The following is a 24,177-nucleotide window of genomic DNA, read 5'->3' as shown; positions in this document are numbered from 1 at the left end:
ATTCAAGGAATTGTCTAATAACACCCACACAGTAATCATGCAATACCCACCCCCTCCCCCTCTCCCTCCAGCTGCTCCACCCCGTTCAAAGAATATCGACTGAGAACTGTCTGTGATAGTTCATTCATACACGCATTTAATGGAATACTTGCTTAGCCATCATAATAATGAAATCTTAAAATAATCATAATGGATTTTGCCTTCTAGACATCCCTTAAGGTTATTTCCCATTATATAGACTTCATTTCGTACCCAATATGTGTTTTTAAGTTTTAACGATGTGTTACAGTTCTTGTGCCTTACTTTTATCAGGTAACATCAGTAAGTAGGCCATGGAAAGCCACAAGGACATAAAGGCAAAGAACATAGTTTGAAATTATATGATTATTATACAGAGAAAAATTGTTTGTTTCAGAGTAAGATCTAATATATTATACGAAGTCAGCACAAAAAGCTATATTTTACGAGTGACGTAGCTACAAGTGAAATATATACTTATGGCTGTCACGGGTAAATGTATTGAAATTTTACACTAAAACAAACAATTTGTCATGTTTTTATATTTCTAGAAAGGGATATAAAATAACATTTAATTGTAGTTTTTGAGAAATTCGCACCAAATTGTACGCGAACATAACGTCATTTCGGAAATGAAAACTTGAAATAATGTCCCAGCCGTGTTTGCGCTAACGGCTAATTTTGAAGTGAGCGCGGGCTAAAATTTCGAAACAGAAAATATTAAATTCTTACATCGTAATGCCGTTTGTAACATTTTCAATTGGTCAAAAGATCTCTGTCACTAGATGCGAACATATATTTAAATATATAATTTATTTTAATTTATTTAATACGTTTAACTCTTCAGGCTATTTTATTTTTAAGAGTTTAAGTTTAAATTAATTTGTGAAGAGATACTTGTTTTATTTAACATATGTAATTTAAGCATATTCGTGTGAAATTTCATTGTTCATTAGTGTGGTTGGAAAATGTATATAGGTAGTGACCGAATTTCTTCACATCCAAAGGCATTTGGGCAATTGCTGAAATAAAGTCTTGTTAAAACACAACTTTTTTTTTAGTTTTATGTTGGCTCGAGTTGTTGGAAAAAACTGTCCAAACGTCCTTTAGATGGTGTTTCATTGATTATTGTCGATGGTACAAAGCGTTTCTACCACGAAGTGTATATAATATTATTATGTTGCTATTTTTTGTACGAATGGAGTATGTCAAATTAGCAAAACAAAATTATTTGTCGCCAATCTATTCAGTAAAAACATGTTACGACAATCAAGGCATTCAATCTGCACATGTTTTCCATCACCCGTCCTCTGTAAAAATACAATTCTTAACAAAAAAAAAAATAACGGACCGGCCCCTATATTCCGGAACTGCGAATCCTCTAAGTCAAATCTAAATCTCAATTTTAAATCGTATTACCATATTGGTACATTGTATGAATACAAATGTATATACATACTAATAATTATAATATGTTTACCTTGACTCAAAACCGTTTGACCATATATCACCCCCCCCAAAAGAAAAAAATAAATAAATAAATAAATAAATAAATAAATAAATAAATGAATAAATGAATAAATAAATAAATAAATAAATAAATAAATAAATAAATAAATAAATAAATAAATAAATAAATAAATAAATAAATAAATAAAAATAAATAAACGGTTTTTATTTATTAATAAATAAAATAAAAATAGCACAGAAATAAAATATTAAAAATAACATGATAATTTTATTTTAATTGCAATGTGTTTAAATTGACACAAAACCTGTTGTTAATGTCTTAATGGAAAATCAACCTTGAGCAAACGTAGTTAGATTTAATCGCATGTATGATGATGTTGACCATTCTATTGATGGGAATATTGACCAAAGATTTGAAACATTTAAGATTTAGAATCACTTTTGATTTTATGTTGTAAATCAAGCAGAGATTGAGAAATTACATAAGTATGATTGTGAAAATGGGACCAAAGAACAGCAATGTGTACCACCTACAATTATTGGTCGCAGAAACAACTTCCTTACAGGAAAAGGATAATTTGAAATGCTTATCGATATGCACTGTATTCACTCATTAAACTATCAGAGGTGTCATGATATCAAAGTTCCATAGCTATGTTTCAAGTCTCCGCGATCATACTGTCAAACTCGTACTGACGTTTAGTCATTTGGATTTAATGGCAATTGTCATGGTTCCACAGCTGCATCGGCGGTTTTCAAGTTTCTCGAATCATTTTCTGAAAGCTCTTATTCACGGATGCGAAACAGTGGCTCCAGCACTTTTATGAGGCTGTATAGATAAAAGGGCCAATGACAATTCTTAGCAAGAGACAAACAGCGGACATCATCATAGGAAGTAAGTATGACTCGTTGTTTTATCTAATATCATGATTATGAGGGCTTATTTGTGAATTCTGGAATGCAGTGCCATATAAAAACAGCTGAACCCCGTTGGCTCGAACTCCCAGTGACCCGCGAAAATACTTCGAGCGTCGGAAAGTTCGACCCAAGCGTGATTGCAACTTTCGGTATAAAAATTGGTCCTCTAAATTAAGTTCGAGCCAACGAGGTATTCGAGCCAAGCGAGTTCGAGCCAACGGTATCGACTGTATGTTTAAAAATTTCATATATTTTGGTTATTCTGTAAAATACTGAAGCAATGAGAACGATTTTCCCATGAACAAACATGCATGTTTACAAAAAATATTCATTAATTTCTAGCTGAATATCACTTAAGGAGCTTTCTTTTATTTTGAACTGAAATTCACTCAAAAAGCTTTCAAGAAGCTTTGTTTAAAAGACAAAACGATGAAGCTGGATCCACTGTTTCACATTTATGCTATTGATATTTTGTCAGAAGGTCTTAATAATAAACATCATTGCTTTAAAGCTTCGTCGGCCTGTTTCATGTTTCTTTGATCATTTGGCTAAGCTGGTATTGAACGTGTGTCACTTCACCGCTGTTTTATATGAGAGATGCTACATCTTTCTATTTCATGTTTCTGGGTTTAGTTTGGTCAACTTATATTGACAGTTGTCAGAACATTTCGTGACAATAGTATCTGTATTCTCTCACGAGATCTGATCATACATGGATTTAATTTCCTTGGACTTCCAATGATCGATGTACTTTCTTTTGAATTTGTTCGGGAGGATTATAATTCCATCTCGTGATAAATGATAAGAAGGTTATACATTCGACGTTTTTTTACTTAACATACTTCGGAGAAAATGTAAAATTGAAATTTAACGTCTTATGCAGTGGGTATTGTATGAACACACTCAGAAGTCAAACCTCACTGCGCAGACGGCCAAAGCTGAACCATTCCTCCAAGAAGTCAAACATTACAGCCCAGAATCAAAAACTCACCGCCGAAAAGTCGAACCTTACTGCCCAAAAGCCACCTCACAACTTTCTGGCCTGTCCATGTATTCTTCGAACAATCTACTGTTTGAACACCAATGATCAATGATTGCTTCAACCCTATAAATTGGCTTCCAATTAACTGCTCAGCGATTGAAAATCAATTAAGTTCCTAGACACATTGCGCTTTATTGAATGTACTGAGATAACCTCAAACACCACGCGGCGCCTACTTCCGTTTGATGTTGTCGCAGATCACGTGACGATGATCCAAAACACGTGACCGCATTTAAATGATTGAAATCTTGTTTTTATTCAAAATAGCGTTGTTGTTTTTAAACTGTTGGACTCGTAAGTGAAATTAAAATGGAATGTTTAAACAATGACTATTTACAATCTAGCTACTTTTCGTCTTTGAAGGTAGAATCGATAACTTCATGGTTGTATACATTGTCGCATACTGTGAACGATGTCTCTGTGTCGCATTTGCAAACTGAATTCGCCATCATTATCATTATGTTGTTTAATGCTTGCACAAGTATTTCGCGTGTTTCAAAGACCGTCTTGCTAAAAATAAGAACCTCATATCGAGGAGTGAAAGAAGAAATTTCTATCAAACGTATAAATGTACTGTCATTTAGAGCAGTTTCGCCACAACGCCGCGGTAGTTACTAAATGCATTTTCGCTGGAAAAGCTTTTGTTGCAAATCACGTTCTGACATTTGAAAGATTTATTCGTTTAATATTGCTTGATAAAGGCTTAACAAAAATCCTTGTGTAAGAATTATTTTGAAAATGATTTCATCAATATGTGCTTTGAAAGGAGAAAGCTATCTTCTTCGAACCTGAAGTAAAATTTGACGATTTCTTAGCCGATATTCAATCAATTTAAATTGAAATTCTATTAAAAAGGACATTTTGTTTATTCATCATTTTTAGCAGTTATTTTGAGATAAGACCTATCCGAATATGTTTCATGTGTTGATAAAATAATTTTGACCCAAGGGTTTTAAAAAAACACAAAAAACTTCAATATAGACAAACCTAGTTGGCTTGAACTATCAGGGACCAACAAAAATACCTCGAGCCTAGGATAATTCGAGCCAACCGTGAATGATTACCTTTGGTATATAGAAATTGGTCCTTTGTATGCAGGTCGAGGAATTCGAGTCAACCGAGCTCGAGCCAAGCGAGCTCGAGCCAGCGGGGTTCGACCGTACTCTTAAACCTGTGTTGCTTCACAAATGACAGCACAACGATAATTTTCATTTCCTCCACGCTGTTTGATTTTAATACTGGTTGAATTATTTTAATTTACGACTTAAACCGACAGAAATCTTTACTCAAACGGCCCCCTGGAGCCTGAAGCAGTTCGAACAAAACATTTTAAAGTTAAGAGGATCATTCTTATTCCTTAAAAAGCTTAAAAGCTGCACTCACACAGGTTGACAGTTTTGAAAATTCGTTGTTGCTTTTTTTTTTATCTCAGAATCACCTTATTTTGGCATCAATGCGTTTAATTCTGTCGTATGAGATAAAACACTAGAACAGATCTCAATTATTTGAAAAACTGCTGAATATTTCATTTTGTAAGTAACGCTTTTAGTCTTAAAACATCAATTTTCGAACGTGATTTGAAACACTCCGATATGATTATTTGTCAACAGTCTTGTATCACTAGTTTTCAGACATTTATTCAAAAATTGGCTCATTGCAAGACCAAAAAGATAAAAAAAAATGTCAAAACGGTCAATCTGTGAGAGTGCAGCTTTAAACACATTATTCATACAGTATAGCTATAACAAAAGCCGAGAATGTGACACCCAATGAAGAAAAACATTTATTTGTGTCATAAATGTATTTTTTCTTAAAACATCCCCTTGTTTAAATCAAATCTGTTGGTTTAGGTTTTGTCAATAAACCGTATAAATGTCGTAGCAGGATGTTAATAGCTCGTTAAAAACTGCAAATACCTCATAAACAATACTTGTTTCCCCATAATCGGTGAATGGTTTCGCGTTGTATGCGTTTATTTGTGGCACCTGCTCTCTTCACAAAGACATAAATTTGTATAGTGTATACAGCCATAAGGCAGTTTTAGTATTGTACCAACCTAGTTTCTGTTTTCGGAATTGTACGTAGCTTTTCAATTGCTTATTGATGCGTATTTGTGTCATAAAACAAATACAAATTCTTAAACGCGGCGTTTAACGTTTGAATAACGTTTACAGGGGCGGATCCAGTTATTAACGTAAGAGGGGGCGTATCTCAGGGACGTAACCTTTTGTCTAGCACCTCTCCCTTGGATCCGAATTGTATATGATTTAAAGTGTGGTGGTGGGGGTGGTGGGGGGGGGGGTCGTAAGTGTTGGTGGGGGTGGGGGGAAGTGTGTATAGTCCGAAGTGGTGCATTTTGGGGTTGTTTTATTTATTTTTTCTCCTATATTGATACAAGTGAACTTCAGTGATCTGAAGCAACACTGTCACGCCTCTAACAACATAACAACAGTTCGAGGGTTTCGCGACAAGCTGTTGTTACGCATTATTTTGCTTTGTTGAGTTACAACAGGCATGCCCGGAATTTACAAAGTACAACTAAGTATTTAGTCAACACAAACACATTATTCAAAGCTGCACTCTCACAGATTGAGCCTTTGGCAACTTTTTTATTATTATTTTTTGTCTTGGAACGAGCAAATGTATGCATGGAAACCAGTGATATAAGACTGCTAAAATCAGATCGCAGACTTTCATATTTAAGTTGTGCATTTTTCTTAAACCGTTAGCAATTACGCTTTAGGCCATAAAACATTAATTTTCGAATAAAAATATGAAAATCGGCGATCTGATCTTTTGTCAGCATTCTTATATTACTGGTAAGCTGATATTTACGCAAAAAAATGGCTCACTCCAAGACAAAATATAAAAAAGTTTTCAAAACGGCAACTCTGTGAGAGTGCAGCTTTAAACAAGACAAACCGTCTACGTAAAGAACCGTGTAAATAAATTACCTATCCCATCTTAAGTTCACACTCTCCCCTGCTTTCTACCATTCAATATTCATTCTTGTCAGTCTAACCATGGTGAAAATCCGTCTCTAATTAGCCAGAAAGACAAGTAATTGTTTGCAAACGAAGGGCAGTTAAATACATCCTACAAATTACTGGCCATAAAACAGAATCTCTGGTCTGAGTGCAAATTACGGTGGACGAAAACAACAAAATACATATAAAGAGTAATAGATAAGACCACGTAATAAGTTCCATTTTACATATTTCGCACGAAAGATAAAAGATGGAAAATATTTTTTTAACGAAATACATGAACGTGCACAACCTCTGTTTATTAATCTTAATCTAATTGCATAATTGTCCTAAGTTATCAGATCTCCGATCTGAATATCTAACTGTGCAGGAAATTGGCCCCTACTGTGACATCAGTGCAAATAGCAGGAGATGCACAGCCGGGGATTGTCATGCCAAACATTCCTTAAATCTGGCCTTTAACAGATGCCTGCAAAACAAATCAAAGGCGTTGGAAAATTTGATTTAAATGCTAGAATCATTTTCACAAACTTTCGTATAATGTTATTGATATAATTGGTTTGGGAGGGGCAGTTGATTATGTTTACATAAGATTTATCGAGTGCAATAAATAACGATCTTGACATACCAATTTCATCGTTTCTGTATATTTCATCTCAAAATTAACAATACGATTTTCTGCTTAGCGCGTTCTTTCAAATATGCCGCCGATATAGATCAAAGATACTGACATGAAAATATCGGTACTTCAAAGAAAAATGCGGTAATAATGAAATGTGTATAGAAATTCTTGCAGAAAATGAAACAAGTTGGGAATAATTAACAATAGATCCAATCAGACAGTCTTAAAGGCCTAGTTTAAGGAATGTTTGGCATGGAACCCCTGCTGTGCATCTCCTGCTAATTGCACTGATTTCACAGTAGGGACCAATTTCCTGTGTATTTGTTTATAGGCTCAGGGCCATTTAGGGTCAATTTCTATAATAAAACTTCCAAAACTGCACAGCAGGATACTCAGATACAACAAAGCCCCAAAAAAGGAGTCACGCTACGCCCCTGAAATATTGCAAAGGCAGGACTTGATCATCTAGAGCTTTGCCTCTAAGGGCCAAGTCATAAGGATAAGGAAGTTTCAATCTAGTTGAAAAAAGATTTATATCTATCGCGCGCCGTATTCACCAAATAAAGGCTCCGAATGTCGTTAAAATGCACACATCTGAATATTTATTGCTTGTTGAATGTTTAAACTATTTAGTAACATAATGTTTAGTGTAATTTAAGAACTGGAGTCGATTTATGTCACGGTTGAAATATGGCCCTTGAATTGGATAATAACGGCTGTGTTTTTTTTTAAACAATTGTCTTCCTCTATCATTTATCATTGCCACCTCACCGAATCGTGACTCTTTGTGACTTCTTTGCCGTAATTCATGAAACATATGATTAAATACATTTCATAGTATCCGAAATACTTAAATGCCATTGAATCTATTGAGTACTAATATTTGTTTAAGTTTAAACCTGCTATTAAGTCGAAATTCGCTATGTCGAACTCTGTTATCTCCGATGTTTCGGTTATGTCGAAGTATTTCCCGAGGTCCCAACGACTTCGAGTTTGGGTTGTATTTTTCTTTTAATTTGACAGTTTTAGAAACTCGACTTAAGAAATGACTTATGTTTATGGATACCGGCCCTGGGCGCCGTTTCAGTACAAATCGTAAAGCCTAAGATTGTACATTTCCAGGCGTAAGCTCGATTTTTGGCATGGGATGTGTTTCAATAAAACATATACTAAGGACATTTATTCCGTCACCGAAACTTACCCGGTGCACCTGGGATCTCTTTAGCTGCGTAAAGTTAATATATCTTATTAAAACAAGCCCAGGTTTTCTCATTGCATTTTAACCGCAATAGTCTATTTAGTTGTTAGATTGATGTATTTTAACTTTTTTGCCCATAAGCGCAAGTGATGATCTTTTTGCCCTTAAGCGTAAGTGATGATCTTTTTGCCCTTAAGCGTAAGTGATGATCTTTTTGCCCTTAAGCGTAAGTGATGATCTTTTTGCCCTTAAGCTAAAGTGATGATCTTTTTGCCCTTAAGCGTAAGTAATGATCTGTTTGCCTTAAGCTAAAGTGATGATCTGTTTGCCCTTAAGCTAAAGTGATGATCTGTTTGCCCTTAAACTAAAGTGATGATCTGTTTGCCCTTAAGCTAAAGTGATGATCTGTTTGCCCTTAAGCTAAAGTGATTATCTGTTTGCCCTTAAGCTAAAGTGATGATCTGTTTGCCTTAAGCTAAAGTGATGATCTTGTTGCCCATAAGCTCAAGTGATGATCTTTTTGCCCTTAAGCTAAAGTGATGATCTGTTTGCCCTTAAGCTCAAGTGATGATCTCTTTGCCCTTAAGCGCAAGGTCACCCTTTGAATTCTGCGAAGGACACATCATTTATAAGATAACTGCATCAAGTCTTAATTGTACATCCATAACATCTTGTTCCGCATTGCGCCAATATAATAAAGCTACGAGACAGAAGTAGCGTCTAGAGGCATTAAATTAAAGAGCACTTACATTTTCATACCAAGAGCCCAAGCCATATTCTCGCTTATTGCACTGTGAAAATTTGCATTAGTATTACCGCAAATAAATGGGGGTTTGTTATATGTAAATGCAGTGAATATTTCTGTATTCATTACAAGACATTTCCATTAAAACGCCTAAGTTTGCACAAATATGCATGTAATCATAGTTCACTGAGCTGCTGTTTTGATCATGCAAAGAACACTTCGATGGACGAGAGGTTAAATAATAGAGTAGTTCACTTTGCAAGAAATCTTAATATGTAATTGAAATGAATAAGAAACACTCTGTCGTTGATCAAGTACATTCCGGCTTGTATCTAAATTATGTATATCAGATTTCAATGCTATTATCACCCATGTCTTAATTGTATTCCCTTGTCAACGTAACCGATTCCCCCCTTCACGGTAAGACAAATTATCGCCGGGAGTTCCAGGCCTCTGTGGTAAAATCATTTTATATTCTACATGTACGTACGTTAGAAAAAAGATGTAATAGGTATATTGTGCCGATCGTTCAGAACTTTGTCTATCGTCAAGTCAATGAGGATACAACCTACATTGGCAGCCAATGAAATGTGTACTGTACACAATCTCTGTGTATTGATCTAAATCTACTTGCCTTGATCCCTCTTATCAGATCTCCGATCTGAGTATCCTGCTGTGCAGTTTTGGAGGTTTTATTATAGAAATGGACCCTAAACGGCCCTGAGCCAATAAACGAATACACAGGAAAGTGGCACCTACTGTGACACCAGTGCAATAAGCAGGAGATGCACAGCAGCGGATTATCATGCCAAACATTCATTAAACTAGGCCTTTAAGAATTTCACCGATCGCCCTGTGTCATAGTTTGGGTTGACAATGTGTCAGCCAATGAGGTAGTATTCTTAAATAGTTATACAATTTAGATGACCTGAAGTAATATTTAATGATTAAGAAGGCCTCGTTCGTTGGGCCCTTTCCACCCATTCTTAATCATTATAATAGTACTTCATGTCATCTAACTATTACGAAGACACTGGTTGTCGCTGACATCACAACAGCGCATCAGGAAATGTCTATAGTCATAATAGTACAAACTAATATATCATAATGGGGTTTGGCCCCTGGGCTTTCCCTGCAGGTCCATGTAAGGCATATACATTTGTATTCATTTCCCTTTTAATCGAAATAAGACGTACAATGTTAGTAAAAGCTGGAATGGCTTACTTAGTATTTCACAAACAGCCAAGAGGATCCGTACACAAGGAAATCGATTTAATATCACATAATTATGTTAAATGTGTATTTCTGCAGCACTTTTACAGTCTGGTAATATCTCAAACTTACATTCGAAGTCATTGCGGACATTTATCAGACAGTGTTCTTGTTCACGACACGATATATCGTGTTTCATGTGTATGTTTCATGTTTTCAATTTCATATTGGCAATCATATACTGGCACTTTGTCGGGTCTTTTCTCTTATATATATCGCACTAACATGATACAGAAACATAAATATCATAAATATAAAACAAAACATTTTTTAACAATCTGTTTACGTAACAACATAATAGTTATTCTGCAGCAAATATACAATATAAACATTTAGTATTTATCTATTTTAATCATACAATACTTCTGTGTACTTTTAAACAAAAAATAAGTTTTGAGAAATATCCAATGAATTTTGTCTTTTTTTTCGGAGTGTATATATTGACATTTTGTAAGCCAGTTACTTATATATTTAAAGTGATTCTCGTTTTTAAAATCAATTCATACACATGTATAACAAACATACATTTTAAGTGATAACATTTAACTCCTTACTAAATAATGCATTCCTAGAAATTATGAAATACTGATAACAAGATTGTAATCGTGTAAATATTTAATAGTTGAAAACGCATAAATGTTAAATCACTGGTGAGTCCTAAACTATTTACAGTGGTCAACTATCGTTTCATAAGGTAGAAAACCGTGTTTTCTTCAGCTTTATCTCAAACTAAACATGGTATCCTTCATTAGAACCGTTCTTTTCAATATCTCTTCATCATTTTCGGTAAATGAAAAAAACCATTTGTATTGATTGAGGTACATCTTAAATATGAGCAACAATGCATCTTAAAGACTTGTAATGATATTGTAGCCACACGATTCTGTTTTACATATTTTGAATCATTATTATAAACTAATGCTGACATTTTAATGTTCTCTGTATACTTCTGAAGCTGTATCAAAGTGTTTCATGTTTCTGTGATCAAACTCAGGAAAGCTTAAATATGGACATATGTCAGAGCATTTCGTGACAAACAACAAGATCTGATCCCGAATAGATGCAATTACTTAGGACAAAATCCCATGATCGACCTACTTCAATTGAGAAGGGCGCGGGCGGATTATGAGAGGAAAAGCTCTCATAGAATTTAAGTGAAAGCCAAATGAGTTTTATATGCGCTTCTTTGTTAAATATCTTATTTCGCTTTTTTCTTGATTTAAGCGTATTTACAGCCTTTTTGCTTTTTTCTTTATTGAGCTAATTTATGACCTTTACGTGTTTTCCATTATTTGAACGCATTTATGACCTTTACGTGTTTTCCCGTTTTTGAGCGCATTTACGAACTTTACATTTTTTCCCTTATATACGCTCATTAACGACCTTTACATTTCCCCTTATCGACGCTCATTTACGACCTTTACATTTTCCCTTATCTACGCTTAATTACGACCTTAACATTTTCCCCTTATCTACGTTCATTTACGACCTTTACATTTTTCCCTAATCTACGCTCATTACGACCTTTACATTTTTGCTTTTTCTACGCTCATTTACGACCGTAACATTTTTCCCTTACCTACGCTCATTTACGACCTTGACATTTTTGCTTTTTTACGCTCATTTACGACAGTAACATTTTCCCCTTATCTACGCTCATTTACGACCTTTACATTTTTCCCTAATCTACGCTCATTACGACCTTGACATTTTTGCTTTTTTTTACGCTCATTTACGACAGTAACATTTTCCTCTTATCTACGCTCATTTACGACCTTTACATTTTTGCTTTTTTACGCTCATTTACGACAAAAACATTTTCCCCTTATCTACGCTAATTTACGACCTTTACATTTTTCCCTTATCTACGCTCATTTATGACCTTTACATTCGTCCCTTATGTAAGCTAATTTACGACCATCACATTATAATTTATCTTAGCTCATTTACGAACTATTAGCCATTGTCCCTTATTTGAGCTCATTAGTGACATTTTCTTTATTACTACTTTTAGGCTGGTCTCCTTTATTCAACCCCATTAAGTACATTTTGGCATCTCTTCTGAACAACCTTTTAGCTTAAAACTTTTTTTCACATTGTATTCTTGTTATATTTACTATGAGTAGAGGACGTGGAAAAACACTTTACCATAGCATAATGTTATAGTGACAGCTAAAACAGTTCGATACATTTGTAAAATGTGTTTGTGAAGCACGAAACTTATCAATGCAAAACAGTTAATGCATAGACAGTCTGCTACATGTAAAACAACAGTATTATCAATGCTGGCCCCTGCATATCTGTCATTTTTGTTGTCTGCAAATAGTCTCCTGTTAGAAGTATCATGCATAAATGATCGCGTTCAGCAAATCGACATTTATGTAAAGCCAAACAGCTTTGGAAATATAAATATAGATCTAAACAGATGCTGTTCTCAATTATATATGGGATGTCAGTATACTATTTGAACAGGCTGTTACTTCGTTCAAATTGATTTTTTTTATGATTTAAGAGTCAATGTTTGTATAAGAACATCTTCACAGCCATGACGTATATGCACAACTCATAATACATGTTTGTATTCACCAAAGATTCCATGCATCTATACAAATTCATAATTCATAAAAGCAACGTTGAATACAGACGAACCCCGTTGACTCGAACTCGCTTGGCTCGAATTCTTCGTTTGCTCGAACTTAATGTATAGGACTGATTTATTTATACTGAAGGTAAACAGTCCCGCTTGGCTCGAATTGTCTGAGGCTCGAAGTATTTAGACGGTCCTTGGGGGTTCGAGTTAACGGGATTCGACTGTTTATAAATATATATTGTCATCTTTAAAGGAATGCAATTTTAAACTTGCTTGACAATGCTTGACGACCGCCTATCGAAGGCGTTGGCGTTTTTGTAAGAAACTCTTGCTTATATCAAGGACGTTCCTGGAACAAAGGCTCTCTGGTTTTACGACGAACAAGGCTCGTGTTGCACGTCTTAAAAAGAATTTTCGCCGAGAAACTCATTGTATGAATTCACACCATGACATTGCAGTGATTTATTTGTTTAATATTGGTTAATGAAAAAGCTGTAAAATATCTTTGGGTAAGAAATATTCCGAAATTAAACTCATCAATATGTTCCGTTTAAAAGGTGAAATGTATGCTCGTCGAAACTGTTGGAATAAAATGGTATTTGTATTAATATAGAAAGGGAAAGGGATAATAATGATATTTATATTAATATAGAAAGGAACTAAAATGATATTTATACGAAAATAGAAAGGTTCTAAAATTATATTTATATTTACATAGAAAGTGACAAAAATAATATTTATATGAAAATAGAAAGCCGTATTCACAGTGTATTTTACTGGGAAATTTTCACTCAACTCAACTCAACTCAACTCAACTTATAAATCATAAATCATCAACATCAAATTGTATAAAACCAGTTATATTTTCGGTAGGGTCAGCGTAAATATAAAACATAACTCATTGGTCAATACTGCTCAGAAACCTCCTAACTAACCAATTAAGCCATTTGGATTTACATACTAGTTAATATATAGCATATGAACAACATGTTTATGTTACGAGTTCATTTTGGTAATCTACAGAAAATGGAGCAAGCGCTGCGAGGCCATAGGCCGCACACCATCAAAATAGTTTATCACCGTCAGATATGTTGTACATCGTATGAAACTACAGTAAATGGGGGAACATCCTCAATCGTCATTGGCCAACAAATATGTGCGATCATCAAATCCAAGTTTGAAAAGAATTGGATACATAACTCTTGCAATTTTTTTTTTTGATTGAATTAAAAACAAAAAAATAGTGGGCCCAGGATTTTGGTCGTGACATATTAAGAAAAGAGTCAGGCAGTTTCGTGAGAGGCATTTGTTTGCGTGGATTTAATCTAGTTTACATAAGATTTATCGCGTGCCATTAATTACATTCTTAGAAATACCAATTTCATCGTTCCTGCATATTTCTTCTCTAAATTAACAATACAATTTTCCGCTGAGCGCGTTCCTTCAAAGATGCCGCCGAAATAGATCAAAGACACCGACAAGAAAATACCGGTACATCAAAGAGAAAACAGTAATGGTGAAAGGTGTATAGAAATTCATACAGAAAATGAAAGAAGTTCGGAATAATTTAATAAATCGGAATAAATCCGATCAATTCTTTTAACAAGGCAGTCTTAAGTACAGACGTTCGGAATGAAAGTGAAATGTCATAACTCAAACATAGCTTTCATCTCTAGTCTGGCATTGACGCTTAAAAGTCTATAATAATGATCCCGCTATATGAACCATTGTTACATCTCCTATGAATTCATAGAAAGGGGTGCAGCTATCATGTTATGCAATAGTTAGATGCAATGAAGTAAATTTTTACTGAATACGGATGAACGGAGTGAGCATAGCGAACGAGCTCTTCTAATTCATTAAGATATTACTTCAGGTCATCTAACTGACTTAGAATACAACCTCATTTGCTGATACATTGACAGCGCAAAATCTGACACAGGGAGTGTGTATCGGATGAATGGCAGTAGCGTGACCTTTAAACACCCGCGAAAGTTGAAATTCTTAAATGGCTAGTAGTTATTGATTGCCTACCTGCAAAGTCAATGGCTTAAAATGTAGGTTGTATTCTAAGAATGTATACACATGGTGACAGAGTAGGGAGAAAGAAGTCAACACGTTTACGTATCCGTTCAAATATATCAATATCCGTTTGTCATTCCTCTATTGAGCACAGGAATGTCCATGTATCTTTTGGTGTACTGCAGCCATGACTTCACCATTGGGGGCGTATCGGTCAGGAATATAAGTTTCTTTCATGGCCGGGAGTGAAAAAAATAGGTTACTCCCAACGCTAGCGTAGTTTGTTATGCAGAAACGAGGATAGAACACCCTGCACGAGGGTCAGGTACACCTATCTTACACGAGTGGTCGTGGTAGATGCTTTTCCTCACAACTCAGATAAACAAAATATAGTAAAAATGTACTTTTTCGGTGGAACTATTTTGTGCGTTGTGAAAAAAGAAGTTCCATACGGGTACATATTTATTTCTACCCGTGGGCAAGATAAGGATTTCCAGCATGGCCAAATATTTGGATGTACTTATTTGGGGTGGGAGGTCCCGCTTGAAGCGTTTCGCAGTATACATAATTTACGTATAAAAACAACATCCTCGAACAATACTAGCACCTATGGGCCGCGAGGAATTTACTTCAATTAATGATAGTAGACTGCAATAGCATTATAGAATTAATTCTAAGTGCACATCCATTACATGTGGCGACGAAATGTGCTTATACAATAAAGTTACTAAACCGAAGTGGCGTCAAGAGGAGAGTATGAAAAAACGTCTATTTTCATCATAAGAGCCCAGACTTATTCTTACTAAATGCACTGCGAAAACTACATTTGCATTAGTATTAATGCAGATAGCGGGGGGATTTGTTTTATGTAAATGAAACGAATGTTTCAACGTGTCTCCCCTCTGCGACGCGAATGACATTATTGGACGCCTTAGTTGCACGTGCAATGTGTGCATGAATTCGCAGTCCGCCGAGTTGGCGTTGGAACTGTGTCTCCCTTGTTTTAGAAGGGCCTCGCTGAAGGAATTCATGTTGGTGACCGATTCTGTTTTTAGATTTTATAATCAAGCTGAATTTCATTAATTCCCCCTAAAAGCACTACGAACAGAACATTTGCATTAGTTTTATGACGAACGACTGGAGATTTGCTATATGAAGAAACTGCGAACAGTTCAATACGCAGTTAGCCAAGTTGTCGTTTTAAGTTTAAAAGAGTCATGCTCAAGAATTTCACGACGGCCACATTTATTTTGAGGATTATTCAAGTTAGTTTGATGTTTTATTTGAGAATATGACTCACAGTACCGTAGATATTCATTTAAAAGTTCATTTGTGAATACCAACGAAGCAATCAACAACTTTCTTCAGGTAGAGTCTGTATAGTTTTGAACATTGGAGAGCACTCAATCCATTATCTAACTGTCAGCATGAATTGAATAATTTGCGAGTGAAAATGATTTGTTGACGTATTTTTGCGCTTTTTGAAGCGAACATCATTCCAAAGACAATGATGTTCTGGGCTGGTATTCAAATTGGTATTAATTGGATCTAAGAACGATGTAGCTAATCGGATTACTTGTTATTAATAACTGAATAAGAGAGTGAATGAAATCCATGGTGAAAACCACCCCTGGTTTAATGCATATACGCCCGCTGCTGTTGTTTTCTTTTTTTCAAATAATTCCATATGATATGATCTTAATACGAGTTTAACCTTATTAAAAAAAACACCTAAAGAAGATAAAACTTGTATTTTTATATCGGTTAGACCACGGACCTATCGTTTTTTGTTCATGGTGACGTTAAAAGATGAATATATTCAAATTAACATAATATGGCTGTTAAATGGATTAAAATAAAAAGACTAATATCCTGCCTTATCAAAATAAAGCAGATCGCACAAGTTGTATTTCGATAGAGTAATGTTTTTGGATTAATAAATGAAAGAGAGAAACGAAATCAAACCACTTCCATTTCAATCAAACACAAGTTTATTAATGTATTCCGTTAATTCATTCAATATTGTACATTCCGAAATCAAGCAAGGAGTTCCGAATATATGCATAATAAGCCGTTACCCGGATGCGGAAAACGAAGTGGAAAAAATGTGGGATTATGAGAAAATTATTCGAAATCTCTTACAAGCAGTTAATCGATTCGAATTGATGTTTTTAATCAAGCGTGAGTTCAGATAAGTAGCCAGGAATATTAGCATGTTTATGAGTTTTGGTCTGAGTCGTAGGGATGAAAACGAAAAGCTCGTATCGGCTTCTTTATTCAATGTCACTTAGAACCTTTACGAGATGGATTTTACGCGCATGAATGAAGTCTTTAATATGAAAGAAGGTAGCAAGCGTGGTTTCATTTACATTTCTCGTTATAAATACTGTAATTGAATATACATTTGGGACCATCTTAATTCAAGCGTTCGGCACAATACGGTAAGTTCTACAAAATCAGACTCCCGATTCCATAAAGATCGTAAGAGTTAAGATCGAAACTTTCTATGTGTAAGTCCGTTTTTGGCGTAAGATGTGTTTCAATTAAAATATCGTAATGCCATTTATCCTATGGATATTCCTGTACATTTACGGCTGTCCGCGAGCACAGCGTAATGGTAACGACTAAGTTATCTTAATGAAACGGGGGAAAGGGTGTCGTATCGATACAATATTTTAGTCGTAACTTTTCTAATCTTAAATTTGTAAGAATGTCACAAATGGCAACACACTGATTCTTTTTGAATACTCAATTTTGTCTTCATTTTAATACTGGCTTAAGTTCAATCCACTGAAAAAAATAGCAAAATAGCGAAACTATGACACTAAGATAATTTTAGTTTACGACTTATATCGACTTAGATATTATTTTTTATTGAAACGGGACCCAGTCGAATTCTAAGCAAGCGCATGAAATTAAGACCTATGATGTGTTTCAATATGTATCTCATTAGATCAAAGAATAAATGATTCGAACAATCAAACATACAATACTTTCGTTGATAAGATTTCCCCATAGCATCTACATTTTATGCCAATACATTGTGCAATGGAAATCTGAAAACCATTTTTTTATATAATGCTGTATACATCCAGAATAACGAGAAAGGCAAATACAACAAAGAACAATAGAAATTAAATATAAGATATATAGATGGGGTCGAAAAGAAATAAGGTTTTGTGATAAAAAAAATATTCAAGCCATTGAGAAACGAGTTGAATCATACTGAACAAAATAAAATTTCTTAAGAAAGTGACACCATTTTGGTAGGAATGTCCTATTTATTTAAAATTCATTGGATAATATCGTGCCGTCATTCAGGCCTACTCTTTAATTAAAAAATAAGCCTGAATTGGTAATTCAATAAGGCCCCTGTGCAATAAACGTACATGTTCCTGCATGAGGAAATAAACAATTCTCTACGGAACTATACACACACAAATCTGTATTGTAATATCAGACATCGGCCATTAATTTTTGTCATTCATTCATTCTTGTTTCTTTTATAATGTAATGCATCATTAGCGTGCTTATCAATATTTGCCGTAGCTCCTTCGCTTATCTGAGGGCTCAGAAAGTTAATTAGAAAAACATACATCCTACACTAGGATATCGACGTGAAAAGAAACAGGATAAAGGAAAAGAAGAGAGTTTTGTTTATGTATCGGTATACCACAACATACTCTGGCTTCGAGGTTCATCTGTGATAAGGCCTAAAAATACATTTTGGTTCGGGTTACCCGACCATACCTAAATAACGAAATTGGCGCCGGCCATACAGATTTTATAGTCAGCAGGAAAACACAATATATATATTTTTTTAAAATGCAGTTAAAACCTTAAAAGCTTAAACTGTATATTACTTTAACACCATTTTTCAATTTGACAATTACATCCTTATATAAAGCCTGATAAAAATAAAATACATAAACCCTACCTACCCTAGCTGTTTTTGAAAAGCATGTAACCTTAACCAAACACTTTTTTGGCCTAACCATTTTCTCGTCAAAATGTTAACTATTGAAATAAACACCGTTCAACACAAATTATGGAGTTTTTGTAAAACGTAATTATTTGTTGTAGAATTTCAAACAGGCATTTCAAAATGAAGTATAATTAATAGTTCGCATAAGCGTCTACGGCAGTTAAGTATTACAACGCTTCTAATTACATTTCGTTTTTCTGAGGTTGTTATGAAGTTGTTAAGAATATCATTGTGTGAGGTCCAGGAATGTGAGGGTTTAGAAAAGCAATCACTACAACATTATCTGTATGTGATAACATTGTTTACTAATAGGCATAATATTTCATATCGTTTGTGCTTTTTCTCCTCTCAAAATGCTATAATATAGAACCACATGTTTCTGATTTCTTCAAGTTTCTTGATTGACGGTATATGAAAATACCTTTCATAGGTGCCATTTTATCATGTGACTGTGACGTCATTTCAGGTTTATGACGTCACTTCCTGTATTGCATACAACCGGATGAAGGCCAAGATGGCTAAAACTTATAATTAATATTTTAATATTGATGTTTCCAAAAAACCACAAAACGTTCCTTCATGACAGATGGTCTATACAATATAACTATTTGTGCATGAAAACAGCAGCTAGAACTTACTTCTGGCGTGTAGCGAAGCCTCCTTCAAAATTTCTTCAAAATCATAAGTGTAGGGCCGATTCTCATCAAAATCCTCATACCATGCCTCCTTAAAGAACGAATGTTTCATCTTGAAAAACAAGGCCTCCAGTCGAAAATAACAGTTCGATTTGACCTTCCCCGAGCTGTCGTCTGTATATATAAGTCCTAAAGTTGTCCAGTTAAAATTCCAAGCAATATCCATTAGAAAATCCGCGGCGTTGGAGTACGACCCATGCACCCTCGTTAAGAGTTTATATTCAGTCTTATTATCAAAATCTTTGACTAAAGCCCCTGCGCTTAATACTGGAATATTCCAATGTGGACTAAAACGAGCAACAGGCGCAATGGCGTATGCGCAAACGGGACCAAGGAATACGTTGACGTTGTAGTTCATGTGAAAATCTACCGCTGCTAATGGTCCCATCGTTTCTGAACATTCGGAATCTCTGATCAAGGCCGTAAAAGTGTAACCAGGCAACAACTGCTGGGTTTGAACGTTTTCCATTGCGTATTCGATTGCCGGAATCACACGCTTTAAGCTCCATGGATACCACTCTGCTTCCGGTAAAATCACTCCAATTTTTATCTCCATTGATGTCGAATTTGAATTTCCTGATGACGTCACTTCCGTTAAATAAACACTTTGTACACATAATGAAAGCACTAGGATTTGAATGCCTTCTCGCATCGTGCATTCTTGCCACTAATTCCCCTTGTAAATATCGAGTTGTACTTTTTGATTCGCTTACAACATAATGTTAACTAATGTAATAGCAACACGCTGTCTCACACTGAATACAAAATGATTTATCAGTGAAGCCGGCTGTGATTCGTTACAAAAACTTGTTAATAATAAAAAAATGTGCAAATTGGTAGGCATTTCAATGGAAAAAGTTGATGTGCAGATTCCTGTTAATTAGTCCAAATTTAGGTAAGTGCTACGATCTGTTATCGGAAACATGTTATTAATTTATCATCTGAAATTTCCAATAAATCTTTAATAAATTTATCGAAAAAACTATATACTATGCAAACATCTTATAGCTGCACTCTCACAGATTGAACGTTTTGACAACTTTTTTTTTATTTTTTGTCATGAAACGAGCCAAAATCTGCGAAAATCCATGCAAACCAGTGATATAAGACTGCTGACAAAAGATCAGATCGCATATCGCAGATTGTTATATTTAAATTAAAAAAATAATGTTTTATGTATTTTTCTCGTGAACCGTTAGTAACGGTTTAAGCCATAAACATTCATTTTCGAATGGAAATATGAAAATCTACGATCTGAATTTTTGTCAGCAATCTTATATCATTGGTTTGCAGATATTTACGCAAAGATTTGGTCTTTCCAAGACAAAAAATACAAAATGGTAAAAAAGGTAAATCTGTGAGAGTGCAGCTTTAAAAGACTAGTACACATTTTGTTGTTGCACTCATGAAAAGTGTTCTGTAAAAACAATTATTGTCGAAATCCATGCCTTGCACATGTATTTATAGTATGTATTTGCTTTAAACATGTTTAATTGTTTAATGCAATAAAAATATTGAATTGAATTGAATTGAATATACGAGTATGATTCGGTATAGAAACAAGTTAAGAAAAACTATTGTTTTATCCAACATAGATCTCTGTAAAGTAGGCGGATACCTGCTGGTTTGCATCTGCATAAATACAATAACACGTTTTGATATCATATTGTGCAAGTTTTAGTTCTTTGGTTTAGTGCGCAGGTTTTGACATAAACATTATTATTGCTTACAACACGTAATTGCTTTTAAACATATCCTGTTTTGAAGTAAAACAGGGGTCGATCGTAATGCACTGAATGTTTTCGGTGTTCAATCAGCCCTCTGTCAGCGTTGAAATAGCTTGTCAACATTTTATTTTTAGCATCAGAGGCTAAAGAAACATAATTTAGTGGTACATAACCTAAAACAGATTGATAAAAGAGATTGAAAGCTACTTTTAATATACATAAAAACACATTTGATTGATGCTATACACCAGCGAATGTTTAAAGATGGACGAACCAGAGCATATTTGCCTAAAGCAATGTGGCTAAAACATTGAACTGAATTATAATGACACAGACAGGCATTCCGTCGCGTGACGAAATGAATTTCTAGAAGGTGTTTCTTTGACTTTTAGGAACGCATCTACTTCTGAGAAAAAAACACAGACGCCTATTAAAGAAGCGCGTTATGTCATGTATATAGTTAAGAGATTTGCACACGCAGCTGTAAAGACAATTTTGGAGCGGTTATGAAACACTTTTTTATGTGCGCGTGGGGCAGTCGGACTACCTCGGCCATTTACATTCAAAACAGTTTTGGATTTATATGGACGGTTTACAATGTTTCTTAACATTTAACTACCCTGCAAGTAGATCGCGTAAGATTTCAATTACAGAATTTACCGACTATACGATACTATATGCTGCTTTGTTATTTTTCAGACACAAAAGTAGCTTGTCTTACACAAAATGTAAATTACCAACTTTGTAGACGTCACCGCCATTTTAATTTTACGAACTAATTTTACCAATAAACCGGCATACATCTGAGGCTCATCTTATGACAGAGATGGCCGAGGTTTTCCGATTATGCGGGGGGGGGGGGTCTTCCCCTTTGTGTACTACGTAATCAAGATATGTGCATATTGTCCCGGTTTAAAACGTCATGTGTACGGTAGTAGCACAAGAAGTATTATTTATGAGCGCACTTAAAAAGCAATTTGCCACACGGACTTTAAACTTTGAAAACTCTCTATTTATTTAAGACTCGCGTGTTGTAAATCTTAGGATTGGCAAGGCAAATAAACACTGAGTGATTTTTTGGCAGAATTTATAAGCATTCGAGCGAAAGTTGTTTACATTGAACTCTTTAGTTCTATGTTCTGTAACTCTTAAACTATTATAAAGTTCTCCATTTGCTCGAGAACTTCAGCCAAGAAGACAGAAAGTTCATTTATACGAAGAATTCAAGATACCTAAATGCTATGTTCTTTTTCGCAAATATAAACAAATACATAGGTCAAAAAAGAGTACGTGCCTTTAATATATCATTTTTTTAACCAATTGTAAACTACTGATTTCATTTCCAACAAACTTCTCGATGGAAAGATATTTATGATACCATTCAATCTCTTTTTAACAATGGCGAATAGTAAACATTTCAGCTTACTGAGGATTAACGCGTACCTAGCAACTTAAAGAATGCATGTAATAAAAATGTACTCTTACTCCTAAATAAGATTTACCACAATTAATAATATCTTTTGAATATTCCAAAAAGGATAAAAAAATGTCGAAGACAATGGTTCTTATGAAGGATATTGAGTTTATTTTGAAAGAAATAAGCATAAAATACGGTATTTCTACCTTATGAGGTTATAGTAGACCACAGTAAATATGTTAGCATTCACCAATCATTTAATATTTTTTTGCGATTTCTACTTTTAAATTCACAGTTACAATATTGTTATTAGTAGTTAATATTTTCCATAAATGCATTATTTAGTCAGTAGTTTAAGGTTTATCAGTCAAAATTGATGTTTGTTATACATGTGTATGTATTGATTTTGAATCAGAGTGTCACTTTAATCTCCGTCTGTTACCTGCGATTAGTCTAAATTATTCTCCTCCATTATACAGACATTAAATAATCAGTTTTGCATTAATGAAAGTATTCTTTAGAAAAACCGACCATATACCCTTAGGATTAGATTCTTTGACAGCTGCTGCACTTCTCTATGGAATCTTATAAAAACACTTTAGGGTGGTTTTGATGTACGATAGGATTATTTTTATTTCATCGTAATTGTATAAACAGAAAACAATATCTTTTTACTGCAAGGCAAGGTTATTTTTAATGAGCCGTAAGCGAAGATTAATATGCCTTTGTTTAAGGTATTCCACCAGAAATAAGATAATAATAATAACAAATTAGAAAATTATTTTTCGTAATCATGTTTTGAATCCAATTGATGTATACATTTCTTGAATATGGCTCCGGAAACCGGAAAACAGCTGTTCTTCTAATGAACCCAAAGTAAAACTAACTATGGTTACATTATATACTATAAAATATCACCCTGTCACAATAACGACTCTTATAATCAGTTGTATTATTTCAATTCAAAATAAACCTGCACACACACGTGTCCCAAAATTAGTTAGTTCGCTGTATATGAGTCAGACACCTTTAATTAGTTAGTTCGCTATACATGAGTCGGACACCTTAAGTTAGTTAGTTCGCTATACATGAGTCGGACACCTTAAGTTAGTTAGTTAGTTCGCTATACATGAGTCGGACACCTTAAGTTAGTTAGTTCGCTAAATATGAGTCGGACACCTTAAATTAGTTAGTTCGCTATACATGACTCGGACACCTTAAGTTAGTTAGTTCGCTATACATGAGTCGGACACCTTAAGTTAGTTAGTTCGCTAAATATGAGTCGGACACCTTAAATTAGTTAGTTCGCTATATATCAGTCGGACACCTTAAATTAGTTAGTTCGCTATATATCAGTCGGACACCTTAAATTAGTTAGTTCGCTATATATCAGTCGGACACCTTAAATTAGTTAGTTCGCTATATATCAGTCGGACACCTTAAATTAGTTAATTCGCTATATATGAGTC

At 34.5% G+C, this 24,177-nt stretch overlaps 1 protein-coding gene across 4 annotated transcripts in view; it reads right to left on the bottom strand.

Moving 5' to 3' along the window:
- Window positions 1–24,177, bottom strand: part of LOC128221872 (atrial natriuretic peptide receptor 1-like) — a 355,937-nt gene that overhangs the window by 117,349 nt on the left and 214,411 nt on the right. Inside the window, exon 2 of one of the 4 annotated variants that reach the window (XM_052930498.1) lies at window positions 19,508–20,319. The exons of the other annotated variants lie outside the window; for them this stretch is intronic. Coding sequence (XP_052786458.1) covers window positions 19,508–20,216 — 709 coding nt within the window. The 5' untranslated portion in view covers window positions 20,217–20,319. The remainder of the gene's footprint in view (window positions 1–19,507; window positions 20,320–24,177) is intronic. 4 annotated transcript variants of the gene reach the window in all.

This window comes from Mya arenaria, chromosome 16, assembly GCF_026914265.1.
Source record: "Mya arenaria isolate MELC-2E11 chromosome 16, ASM2691426v1".
Lineage (NCBI taxonomy): Eukaryota > Metazoa > Mollusca > Bivalvia > Myida > Myidae > Mya > Mya arenaria.
This window is presented reverse-complemented; position numbering and strand designations above follow the sequence as displayed.